The sequence below is a fragment of the Mesoplodon bidens genome (assembly GCF_964165515.1).
Source record: "Mesoplodon bidens genome assembly, chromosome: 1".
NCBI classification, from domain to species: domain Eukaryota; kingdom Metazoa; phylum Chordata; class Mammalia; order Artiodactyla; family Ziphiidae; genus Mesoplodon; species Mesoplodon bidens.
Window position 1 is genome coordinate 49,566,119 of NC_138176.1, and position 13,568 is coordinate 49,579,686.

The following is a 13,568-nucleotide window of genomic DNA, read 5'->3' on the forward strand; positions in this document are numbered from 1 at the left end:
CACCAGACCAAAAAAACCTCTAGATTTCAACCAATGGGAGCAATGTAACATCATCTTACAGGCCTATTATGGCAAAGATTAGAAGAGAAAAAAAAGTTTATCCTGTGTGAGGACTTTTTATAGATTGAACATGACCTCCTTGGAGATAAGCTTTGAAGTTAATTCTTACCCTCCAATATTGAATCTCCAGCACCTAATTCAGAATAAGTTTGGCATTAAAAGAATTAACTCGCTGAGTTACAGTGACTAAATAAATGAGTAATAATATGTCAAAACTGTGAGAACTCGAGTTGTCTAAAATTCCTTTACATTGTATGTTTGACCAGGTGAACAGCCATTGTGTGCTGGCCCCAGGATACTAATTCGACCTTCTGTCTGACTCTGAGAGCACAAGGCTCAGTACCTGCAGAAACCTTTTACCCATCTCAACCGGGAATGGGGACAACATGTCTTCATCGGAGAACACTACAGCAGAGTCTGGTAGGTTCTTATGCGTTGTGCACTGTGGTGGACATGGGGAGCAGGGGGAGCCAGAGCAGTGCTTCTCAGACGGTAAGTACGCACGAACCACCTGTGCATTTGTTAACCTGCACGTTCTGATTCACTGGGTCTGTGGTGGGGCCCAAGATTCTGCATCTCTAACAAGCCACCATGCTTAGAATGGCAAGAATTAGACTCTTACATGAGTTTTATTTTACTCTGATCAAATAATGCTTATTTCTGATTATAGATATAATATATATTTATTGCAGAAATTCTTATGTACTTTGGAAAGTACATAAAAGCACACAAAAAAGGAGGATTTTGGTATATAATACTAAGGCAGTGTTTCAATTAGATGTTAACTGTCTCCCAGCTGACTCATGGTGTCATTGTCGTGCCTCACTCATTAGTAGCTTGCCGTCAGTTCTCAACATTTTTTTAATGTCTTTTCTCTTCTCTTCCATGTACAGCTCAGCTCTTGGTTCCTCTTCTACCCTGCCTCCCTGTAATCAGTGTTGTTCCCTTGCCCTAGAGGCTTAAGCCAGAGGTCTACATAGGGCATTCCCTGCCAGGCTGCTGCTCTAGCCTTACAGGTCTGATTTCAGAAGTACTTCTGGTCCGGTTTACACTCTGAAAGGCCTGAAGGCAGCTTTCTTTCTCATCATGATATTATCCATAGCACGTATGTTGTTTCCAGTTTTTTTTTCCTTCAGTTATAGATATTATTATTGACATGTTAATATTTATAGATTTTATTTTTTGGTTGAATTCTTTCTTTAGGATAAATTCTCCAGATTGGGATCCTTGAGCTAATGAATCTTAATTTTGTATTACTTTTACTACCTATTGTGATATTATTTTTAGAAAAGGTTAAGCACGTTACCAGCAATATATCAGTTATACTGTAACCTCACCACATTTGGTGTTATCACAGCAAAAAGAAATGTGGTTAACTTGTTAATTTACTTGTTATGAAATGATGCCTTGAGCTTCCTTTAATTTACGTTGCTGTGATTACTGTCCAGGATTATTTATTTCCTTTTGTGTAACCTGATTTAAAAAAAATCTGCTTGATACTTTTTCCATTTTGAGCTAACTGTGCATTAACAGTTCTATCAATTATCTTCTGATCTTCTATTCAAGAATCTGATGAAATTTAAATTTTATGGGAGTCTTTTAAAATATAATTTTGACTCGGCTTCTTTCTGTTACATCCTAAGCACTCCATGCCTTTGTTTTAGCTTCTGTGAAAAGGACAATAACAGCATACAAAAAAATAGTTGAGGCATTAATTTTCTTAAGACACTTGCAAATTAATATGCAAGTGGCCAAACTGGGTGGGCTTCCTTAAAAGAAATTAAAATAAAATTAGCAATTCTCATATTTTGTCATCAGAACTTTGCATGAATATATTTTTCTATATTCAAAAGTACTACATTATATTGTAGTAATTTATAGTTTTATTCTTTATTGCCACCTAGCAAATTTTCTCTTTTCTCAAGGAAAGAGAATGCTTAGCAAAACTGAAAAGTTAAACATATAGATGGATTTAAAGTCCACAATAAGAGAGTGACAGAGCAAGAATCAAGTTACTTTATTATTATTTTTAAAAAAATTTTTATTGGAGCATAGTTGATTTATAATGTTGTGTAGTTTCAGGTGTACATCAAAGTGAATCAATTATGCATATATCCACTCTATTTAGATTCTTTTCCCATATAGGTCATTACAGAGTATTGAGTAGAGTTACCTATGCTATACGGTAGGTCCTTATTAGTTGCCTATTTTATATATAGTAGTGTGTATATGTCAATCCCAACCTTCCAATTTATCCCTCCCCCCGCCCCTTACCCCCTGGTAACCATAAGTTTGTTTTCTACATCTGTAACTCTACTTCTGTTTTGTAGATAAGTTCATTTGTACCTTTTTTTAAGATTCCATATATAAGCGATATCATATGATATTTGTCTTTCTCTGTCTGACTTACTTCACTCTGTATGACAATCTCTAGGTCCATCCATGTTGCTGCAAATGGCATTATTTTGTTCTTTGTATGGCTGAGTAGTATTCTATAGTATATATGTACCACATCTTCTTTGTCCATTCCTCTGTTGCTGGACATTTAGGTTGCTCCCATGTCCTGGCTATTGTAAACAGTGCTTCAGTGAACATTGGGGTGCACGTACCTTTCCAAATTATGGTTTTCTCTGGATATATGCCCAGGAGTGGGATTGCTGGATCATATGGTAGCTCTATTTTTAGTTTTTTAAGGAACCTCCATACTGTTCTCCATAGTGGCTGTACCAGTTTACACTCCCACCAACAGTGTAGAAGAGCTCCCTTTTTTCCACACCCTCTCCAGCATGTGTTGTTTATAGATTTTTTGGTGATGGCCATTCTCACTGGTGTAAGGTGATACTGCATTGTAGCTTTGATTTGCATTTCTCTAATAATTAATGATGTTGAGCATCTTCTCATGTGCTTTTTAGCCATCTGTATGTCTTCTTTGGAGAAATGTCTGTTTAGATCTTGTGCCCATTTTTTTTTTTTTTTTTTTTTTTTTTTTTTTTTTTTTGCGGTAGGCGGGCCTCTCACTGTTGTGGCCTCTCCCCTTGCAGAGCACAGGCTCCGGATGCGCAGGCTCAGCAGCCATGGCTCACGGGCCTAGCCGCTCTGCGGCATGTGGGATCTTCCCAGACCGGGGCACGAACCCGTGTCCCCTGCATCGGCAGGCGGACTCTCAACCACTGCGCCACCAGGGAAGCCCCTTGTGCCCATTTTTTGATTGGGTTGTTTGTTTTTTTGATATTGAGCTGCATGAGCTGTTTGTATATTTTGGAAATTAATCCCTTGTTGGTTGCTTCATTTGCATATATTTTCTCCCATTCTGAGGGCTGTCTTTTTGTTTTGTTTATAATTTCCTTTGCTGTGCAAAAGCTTTGAAGTTTCATTAGGTCCCATTTGTTTATTTTTGTTTTTATTTTCATTACTCTAGGAGGTGGATCGAAAAGGGTCTTGCTGTGATTTATGTCAAAGAGGGTTCTGCCTACCAGGTTCCTTTAAATGGATCAAAATCTTTAGTCACAGACACAGTCCCCAAATCACTCATTATCCCTTATTGAAATTTATAGTTTTTATGGAATTCCAGCTGGAATTTGTGTTCTCTTTTCTTGGTTCCCATATGCCTTTATTTATATCCTTATTGGAGTGTATGTTTTATCGCCTCATTCATTTTTATATTTTCTTATTGAACTGCAAACTCCTTGAGGATGGAGATTGAGTCTTTTTCCTCTTTCCTTAAGCAAGCTCAGTACTTTGTGTACTATAGATGTTTAATACGTGTTTGTTGGTTTGAACATGATCTCAGAGCTGCTCTTAGTGTTGAAAGGAAACAGAGAACAGAGGAGGTACTAACCTGTAGTTTCTGCAATATGCTGTCCTTCAACAAATGACAGGTTAGCAGTTTTGACTTACAGTAAATTTCTATTACCAAACAGATGTTTGTAATAGAAAGAATGAAGTGATCTTCCAGCCCTTAGGAAAGAATGAAGTGATCTTTAAGAACTGACTGAGTTTCACTAAGAGCAAGATAGGTTAAACCAGCCTCTAATTAGAGTTGTCTAGAGCAGCCCTGGATCAAGAGGAAGCTCTCCTTATCCTAATGGAGTAGGCATTCTTCTTCCTGGTCACCCTAAGATTAGAATGACTCAAACCACCAAATCCCCGGAAATGCTTTGCTTGGAACACCTGGTGGCCCTAAAGCCTCCCTTGGAACCCTATTGCAATGTCAAATAGTTGCTTGAGCCTAGCAATGCATGCTGAAATTAGAAATCATCCTTTTATAATTGTGAAAAATTGTGGAATACTCAGGAGATTCATTTACTAGTTGAACTAGTATACTAGTCACTTAGATGTCCCATTGGCAAAGTCTATGTGAAGATCCTTGGCCTTCTTCACGTTTCAGGCACCTTTAAAACTTAACCACAGTGACCTGAAATTTCTGGTTATCTTACTGCATCAGGTCCAAAATCTGAATTATGTGGTACCATGTAGGACCTGAGCTAGCTAGCCCAGGGTTTATGCTACTCTCTGTCAATTCCTGAGTATCCTGGAGGAGAACACAATTCTCATTATAGTAAATATCTATGCCAAAACAGACCACTAGTTTCTTTGTGCTGGTTCATCTTTAGTTTTTCCAGTCAACCCTACTTTTCTTGAGATAATTTTTTTCTAACCTTCCCACTCATGTGTCTGAGAGAGGGCCACATTTGTAACTTGTAATTTTTAAGACCTTATAAGTTCATGTCCATCTATCAATAAGCCAAGTGGGGTATTTAAAGGAGTCACTGGGAAGTACTGTTGATACTGTGCCTTTAATATGGGTAAAATGACAGGTTATGTAGCTCCCAAATGCAGCGTTAATGAACAACAGGTAGTTAAATCAGTCCACACACATTTCATGGTAATTATGTCCTTAACTCTTAGTTCTGTACTGTATCTAGAGCCATCCTGACTCTGGCCATTGGTCAAGGAATTTCAGTTCACAAGAAGGATTTATAGGATACCACATGAGGGGCTGCTAGTAGGCCTCAATTGACATAGCATTGCTCACCGGTAGATAGCATCCCATAGGCAACCTAGACTCACTCAACTCCAGTATAATCTCTATCACCTGACCCTTCAAGAACATTGAAGACTGCATTCTGAACTCTTCCTGAGTCACTGAAGTTATAAAGGTTGCTACCTTTCTACTACCACTACTTCATCTGTTCATGTTCTCTCTGTCTTTCACTGGTCCTTACCATCCCTTTATGACCATACCCAGTCCATGGGGCATTACCATGCTGCCAGGACTTTCAGGATGTGCTCCACAAATAGCCTCCACCAGGGCTTGTTCCAGTGCCGAGCCAAGGAGAAAGGCTGGACACCATAGGGGTTCATAGGAACATGAGGTCAAACAAGCTTTCTTAGGGGCAGGATCTCAGTCCGGCCAAAAAAGGGACACCCCTTGCCTTATCCCAAGGTTAAGGAATCTAGGAATGAGTAGGAAGGGAGGAGGGGGTGTTCTGTGCAGCCTTGTGCTTTTAAACTCTCATAGCTGCCCCTAAGCCACACATGAGCACACATAAAAATGGCTCTCTGATGTCTTTTCATTTTTCATGGGCCCCATTAATTTATGGCCTTCTAGTCTTCTAGCTTTCCACTTCATATTTCATTCCTTGAACTGATGCTTAGCATCCCTTCTCCAGCTTTGACCTGTTACTTTCCTTATTTGATTCTGATTTGGACTCTTATTCTGGCCAAGTGATTATCATGATTTTGAGAAAATACCTTGTTTATTCTAGTCTACTAATCTAGAATCCATGATGGAAGGGCACATCCCTTACTACCATAACAGAAAAGCTTTTTCTGTTGCCTAACATCTTGCATTTGTCCAAACCTGGGAAAAATACTCTTATTGCTAGAGAAACATATAATAAGATTGATTACACAATGACAATTGCTAACAAAATTCATTATTCCATGGACATTTTTCTACTGCATGTTCTGGCCTGGGCACTGTATTCTAGGTTGGAAATAGAGAAGTGTAAGCAGAAATGAAAAAATTCAAGAGAGTAAGATAAAGTTGGATATATCTTTCAGAAAATAAAACAAAAAGATAAAGAGATAGAAAATAGAAAAAAGGTAAAGTTAGAGCATGAATCTAAGAGCCTGCATTTAACTAACAGGAATTCAGAAAAAAAGTGGAGACTGAGGAGCTAATTATTAAAGAAAAGCTCCTAGACTAAGATGAGTTTCCAGGTTGAGAGTAAGTTCCATTACCCAGCAAAATGAAAGGAAAAAGAGCACACCAAGGCACATTATTGTGAAACCTCCAAACATGGAAAAGATCCTAAAAGCTTCCAGTGGTGGAGAATAAAACAAGTTACATATAAAAGAATGTGCTCTAGAGTGAAATTAGCATCAGATTGTCAATTTTTCAAATTATATCACTGGAAGCTAGAATAAAGGGTTTCTCAGACATGAAGTAAGTGTCTTCACGTTTATTTTCCATGTAGAATAAGTAAAAAATCTAAAGGAGTGATATAAGGAACTAAAGATGTTTACCCTGGAGAAGAGAACCTAACAGTAGGAATTACACCAGTGTGCAAAGATGCCAGGAGCTATGGCGGGAGGACCCACTCTGTAGTGCTCCAGAGTGAGGAAGCCAGAACAAGGATTACAGAGTGAGACTCTGCCTTAACATGTAAATGGCCTGTGATATTCATTGATGAAATCATGATCATCTAACACAAACCTATGCAACATTGAATAGAATTATATAAGGGAATCTTCTTGAGGGATTGCTAGACTATTTAATGTAAAATCTAACTAGACAATAATATGCCATTACGACAATAAATACCATTTTATTCTTTAAATTAGTAGACAGGAAGCTGTCTGGCATAGGCAAAAAAAGTGGGTCAGAAATCTAGAAGCTTTTTGTTTTAGTTAAAAAAAAATCTTAACAGAGCCCTGCATTCCTTTAGAGAAGGTAGGTTACTTAAAAAGTATGTACAAGGTCTGGCAAACTTGAGGGCTCTTCATTTATTCAAATCAAAATTTGAAAGCTCAAAATTTGACAAAATTCTCAAAAGCATCATAGACAAGTAGACACAATCTTTTTTTCCTAAAGGTTAAAATCATATATGCTTGAAAAAAATCGCTCTGCACTTAAGTGTCAGTTCATTTAGCTACCTTATATTAGAGGAAAACCCATACAAATAAATATAGGAAGATACCTGTCTTAAATAATTTAATTCAACTCATTAAATAATCAAGGAATAGTGAGAGGATAAAAGCTGGTTGAAAGAGCATTTTTTAGAACAGGGTATGTTTGATCCACTAGGAAGGGAATTTTGAAATAACTTTGCTGAATTAGAAATAAAATTGATTAATGTTCTACAGGGTATTGAAACTATAACCTTTTCTGTCAGACAGACATCTTAACAAAATGATATTATTAAATTATTAACTTACACATATATTACCCGTAACTTTAGTTTTTCTTTTTTTTTTTAACATCTTTATTGGAGTATAACTGCTTTATATTGGTGTGTTAGTTTCTGCTTTATAACAAAGTGAATCAGTTATACATACACATATATCCCCATATCTTTTCCCTCTTGCGTCTCCCTCCCTCCCACCCTCCCTATCCCACCCCTCTAGGTGGTCACAAAGCACCGAGCTGATCTCCCTGTGCTATGCGGCTGCTTCCCACTAGCTATCTATTTTAAGTTTGATAGTGTATATGTGTCCATGCCACTCTCTCACTTTGTCCCAGCTTACCCTTCCCCCTCTCTGTGTCCTCAAGTCCATTCTCTAGTAGGTCTGTGTCTTTATTCCCATCTTGCCCCTAGGTTCTTCCTGACCTTTTTTTTTTTTTTTTAGATTCCATATATATGTGTTAGCCATTGTATATATGTGCCACATCTTCTTTATCCATTCATCTGTCGATGGACACTTAGGTTGCTTCCATGTCCTGGCTATTGTAAATAGAGCAGCAATGAACGTTGTGGTACATGACTCTTTTCGAATTGTGGCTTTCTCAGGGTATATGCCCAGTAGTGGGATTGCTGGGTCGTATGGTAGTTCTATTTTTAGTTTTTTAAGGAACCTCCATACTGTTCTCCATAGTGGCTGTATCAATTTACATTCCCACCAACAGTGCAAGTGAGTTTTCTTTTCTCCACACTCTCTCCAGCATTTATTGTTTGTAGATTTTTTGATGATGGCCATTCTCACTGGTGTGAGATGATATCTCATTGTAGTTTTGATTTGCATTTCTCTAATGATTAATGATGTTGAGCATTCTTTCATATGTTTGTTGGCAATCTGTATATCTTCTTTGGAGAAATGTCTATTTAGGTCTTCTGTCCATTTTTGGATTGGGTTGTTTGTTATTTTGATATTGAGCTGCATGAGCTGCTTGTAAATTTTGGAGATTAATCCTTTGTCAGTTGCTTCATTTGCAAATATTTTCTCCCATTCTGAGGGTTGTCTTTTCATCTTGTTTATGGTGTCCTTTGCTGTGCAAAAGCTTTGAAGTTTCATTAGGTCCCATTTGTTTATGTTTGTTTTTATTTCTATTTCTCTAGGAGGTGGGTCAAAAAGGATCTTGCTGTGATTTATGTCATAGAGTATTCTGCCTATGTTTTCCTCTAAGAGTTTTATAGTGTCTGGCCTTACATTTAGGTCTTTAATCCATTTTGAGTTTATTTTTGTGTATGGTGTTCTAATTTCATTCTTTTACATGTAGCTGTCCAGTTTTCCTAGCACCACTTATTGAAGAGGTTGTCTTTTCTCCATTGTATATTCTTTCCTCCTTTATCAAAGATAAGGTGACCATACATGCCTAGGTTTATCTCTGGGCTTTCTATCCTGTTCCATTCATCTATAGTTCTGTTTTTGTGCCAGTACCATACTGTCTTGATTACTGTAGCTTTATAGTATAGTCTGAAGTCCAGGAGCCTGATTCCTCCAGCTCTGTTTTTCTTTCTCAAGATTGTTTTGGCCATTCTGGGTCTTTTGTGTTCCCATACAAATTGTGAAATTTTTTGTTCTAATTCTGTGAAAAATGCCAGTGGTTGTTTGATAGGGATTGCATTGCATCTTTAGATTGCTTTGGGTAGTATAGTCATTTTCACAATGTTGATTCTTCCAATCCAAGAACATGGTATATCTCTCCATCTATTTGTATCATCTTTAATTTCTTTCATCAATGTCTTATAATTTTCTGCATACAGGTCTTTTGTCTCCTTAGGTAGTAGTTCTTTACTTTAGTTATTATTTATAACTAATTGTGCTGTACCTCCCAAACTGTTTTGACACTGTAGAGCTTCATCAGGTTTGAAAGCCTTTGAAAGGGCAGTGGGATTGAAATTAGGGGAATTTAGGATAGTCTCTGAAAATCCACAACAGGACTCAGTGGTGGATACAGTCAGAGATGAATTGGTTGCAAAGACAGGAGACTTTTTGGGAAGCTCCTTAGAATTCCATTTTATGGATGCATCTTAACTTATCAACTGTCCTATAATTGAAGGACATTTTTCCCCTCAATTTTTATTGCCACAGATGGTACTAAAAGAAATATCCTTGTTCTTTGATCAGTTTTTACACGTGTGAGTATTTCTGTATGAGAAATCTAGATGAGGAATTTCTGGTTAAAATTAATGCACATTTAAAGCAAGTTAATAATATTTCAATTTACATTCCCTTTAATCTATTACCCTTAACCCTCATCAGCAGTGAATTTTATCCATTTTAATAATTTTTCCCAACTAATTAGTCAAAGTGATATCATACTGTTTTAATGTACATTTTCCTGAATGCTAGCAAGGTTGTCATCTTTTTTGTTTATTGGTTATTTCCATTTCATATGAATTTTCTGTTCATATCTTCTTTTTTTTTCTACTAGGTTGTTTGCTGTTTTTTTTTTTTTTTTGCTCTTGAGATTTTTTTTAATTTATTTTTTTTATTGGAGTATAATTGCTTTACATTGTTGTGTTAGTTTCTGCTGTACAACAAAGTGAATCAGCCATATGTATACATATATCCCCACCTTCTTGGACCTCCCTTGCATCCCCCCCACTCTGCCCATCTAGGTCATCACAGAGCACCGAGCTGAGCTTCCTGTGCTATACTGCAGGTTCCCACTAGCTATCTATTTTACACATGGTAGTGTATTAATGCCAAACCTAATCTCCCAAGTCATCCCACCCTCCCTTCCCCCCATATGTCTGCACATCCATTCTCTACATCTATATCTCTATTCCTGCTCTGGAAATAGGTTCATCTGTACTATTTTTCTAGATTCCACATATATGCATTAATATACAATATTTGTTTTTCTCTTTCTAACTTACTTCACTCTGTATGACAGACTCTAGGTTCATCCACATCTCTATAAATGACCCAATTTCATTCCTTTTTATGGATGAGTAATATTCCATTGTATATATGTACCACATCATCTTTATCCATTCATCTGTCAATGGACATCTAGGTTGTTTCCATGACCTGGCTATTGTAGATAGTGCTGCAGTGAACATTGGGGTACATGTGTCTTTTTGAATTATTGTTTTCTCAGGGTATATGCCCAGTAGTGGGATTGCTGTGTCATATGGTAGTTCTATTTTTAGTTTTTAAGGAACCTTTCTACTGTTCTCCACAGTGGCTGTATCAATTTACGTTCCCACCAACAGTGTAAGAGGGTTCCCTTTTCTCCACACCCTCTGCAGCATTTATTGTTTGCAGATTTTTGATGATGGCCTTTCTGACCAGTGTGAGGTGATACCTCATTGTAGTTTTGATTTGCATTTCTCTAATGATTAGTGATGTTGAGCATCTTTTCATGTGCCTCTTGGCCATCTGTATGTCTTCTTTGGAGAAATGTCTATTTAGATCTTCTGCCCATTTTTTGACTGGGTTTTTTCTTTTTTTGATATTGAGCTGCATGAACTGTTTGTATATTTTGGAGATTAATCCCTTGTCGGTTGCTTCATCTCCAAATATTTTCTCCCATTCTGAGGGCTGTCTTTTTGTTTTGTTTATGGTTTCCTTTGCTGTGCAAAAGCTTTTAAGTTTAATTAGGTCCCATTTGTTTATTTTTGTTTTTATTTTCTTTACTCAAGGAGGTGGTCAAAAAATATCTTGCTGGGCTTCCCTGGTGGCGCAGTGGTTGCAAGTCTGCCTGCCGATGCAGGGGACGCGGGTTCGTGCCCCCGGTCTGGGAGGATCCCACATGCCGCGGAGCGGCTGGGCCCGTGGGCCATGGCCACTGAGCCTGCGTGCCCACAGCCTGTGCTCCGCAACAGGAAAGGCCACAGCAGTGAGAGGCCCGTGTACCGCAAAAAACAAAAAAAACAAAAAAAAACAAAAAAGATCTTGCTGTGATTTATGTCAGAGTGTTCTTCCTATGTTTTCCTCTAATAGTTTTTAGAGTGTCTGGTCCTGCATTTAGATCTTTAATCCATTTTGCATTTATTTTTGTGTATGGTGTTAGGTAGTGCTCTAATTTCATTCTTTTACATGTAGCTGTTCAGTTGTCCCAGCACCACTTATTGAAGAGGCTATCTTTTCTCCATTGTATATTCTTGCCTCCTTTGTCATAGATTAGGTGACCATAGGTGTATGGGTTTATCTCTGGGCTTTCTATCCTGGGTTGCATTTTTTTTTTTTTTTTTTTTTAGTTTGTAGGTTTTATTTTTTTATTTTATTATAGCTAATCTTATCTTTAGTATGTAAGTCAAAGATCTTCTCCCAGGCTCTAGATTGTCTTTTTTTTTTTTTGTATTTTTATTGAAATGTTTCTTCTGACTTTGTTTTCAGTTAATTAATATTCTGTTTAGCTGTATGCAATCTGCTGTTAAATTCACCACTGATGTCTTAGTTTCAGTATTAGTCTTTCTATTGTGTTCCTTTCAAACCATAGAAGTCTTTCTTCAGCTTCTTTCCTAGATTTTCATTCGTCTTTTATGCCTTAAACATAGAACATTTAAAGTCTGTATTTGTTAATGCCAGTATCTAGAACTCCTATCTGTCTGTTTCTATTATCTGTTATTTCTCTGGCTTCAGTGTTGAGGATGTATTGGATGGATAGTAAGAGTGAAAACAGCAGGCTTGTTAAGAGGCTGTGGCAGTAATTAAGACACATGGTGACAAATTGGACAATGGTTGTGGCATTAGAAAAGGAGAGTAACATTCAAGAGGTCAAAACAACAAGGCTGCTCTCATAGGTGGGGAAGGGAGGTAGCTCTGCTTCCTAGACAAGGGAGTAATATATGTACATTATTTGGGATTGCCCTATAAAGAAGATTTGTTTCTACTCCCCTACTTATTTATTTATTCAGTCATTTGTTTACATCAGTATGGACTCAGTATATGTATTTTGTACTTTATATTATAATCTAATTGTTATATTATTTACTTTGTTCAAATTGTTCTAGTCCGGGTCCTTGGGAGTTCTTTCAGGTTGACTCTTGGGTCCCTTTGACATAACCCATCCTTTTGTTTTTTGAGCACTTTATTGCATTACAAGATACTCCAGGCTTATCTTACATTTCCTCCTATGCCAGCCCTAGGTGCAGCCATTTCTCCTAAGAGCTTAGTTTTCTCTTATTGGATAATAGCATTTAGAAACCAAGATATGGGCACTGGGCATGTTTGTTGCTGATGTAGTATCATTGTTTCTAAGCTCTGGATATTTTTTTTAATAAACTGGAAAATAATCACATGGTTTAATGGAATAAATATTTCTTGAAAAATGTAAATGAAGAAAATTAATCCTGGAAACTCAAATAGTAGTAACCAACTTACTAAATGCTGACCCTGTGTCAAATGCTGTGCTGAGCACTTCATGTATATCTTGTTTAATCATTGTGACATCCTTGTGACATAGGTACTGTTAGTATTTCTATTCTGTAGATAAGGAAACTGAGGAATAGAGAGCATAGGGAACTTGGCCTAGATCATACCAAGTGGCAGAACTGGGATCAAAGCAGACGCAACAGGAGGGAGGCCATCTACATGCCAAGGAGAGATGGCTTGGAAGAAACCAAACCTGCTGGAACCTTGATTTTGTACTTCCAATCTCCAGGACTGTGAGAAAATAAATTTCTATTGTTTAAGCCACCCAGTCTGTGGTATTTTTTTATGACGGCCCTAACAAACTAATACAGTAGTGTTTACCTCATAAAATGAGGTGAGGAGTGTTTCCTTCTTTTCAATTTTTTTGAAAGTTGGTGTAGAATTGGTATTTTTTTCCATAAATGTTTTGGATTTGACAGTGAAATTCTTTGGGCCTGGTGTTTTCTTTGTGGGAGAGTTTTAAATTATGAATTCAGTTTCTTTACTAGCTATAGGGCTATTCAGATTATGTGTTTCTTTTTGGGTGAGCTATGGTAGATTGTGACTTTCAAATTATTTGTTCATTTCATCTAAGTTGTCAAACTTACTAACTTAAAGTTATTCATAATATTTCTTTAATATCCTTTAAATTTCTATTGAAAGTATTACGAGGTCTTCCCTTTCATTCCTGAGATTGC

The 13,568-nt window shown here is 37.2% G+C and overlaps 1 protein-coding gene across 1 annotated transcript in view; it reads left to right on the forward strand.

The window, feature by feature from the left end:
• Positions 1–435: 435 nt before the first annotated feature.
• The window catches only part of PTPN20 (protein tyrosine phosphatase non-receptor type 20), a gene marked incomplete at both ends in the record, with an annotated part of 66,276 nt that continues 53,143 nt past the window's right edge, over positions 436–13,568 (forward strand). Inside the window, 1 exon segment of the mRNA XM_081248506.1 lies at positions 436–480. Within this exon segment, the coding sequence (XP_081104632.1) occupies positions 436–480 (45 nt within the window).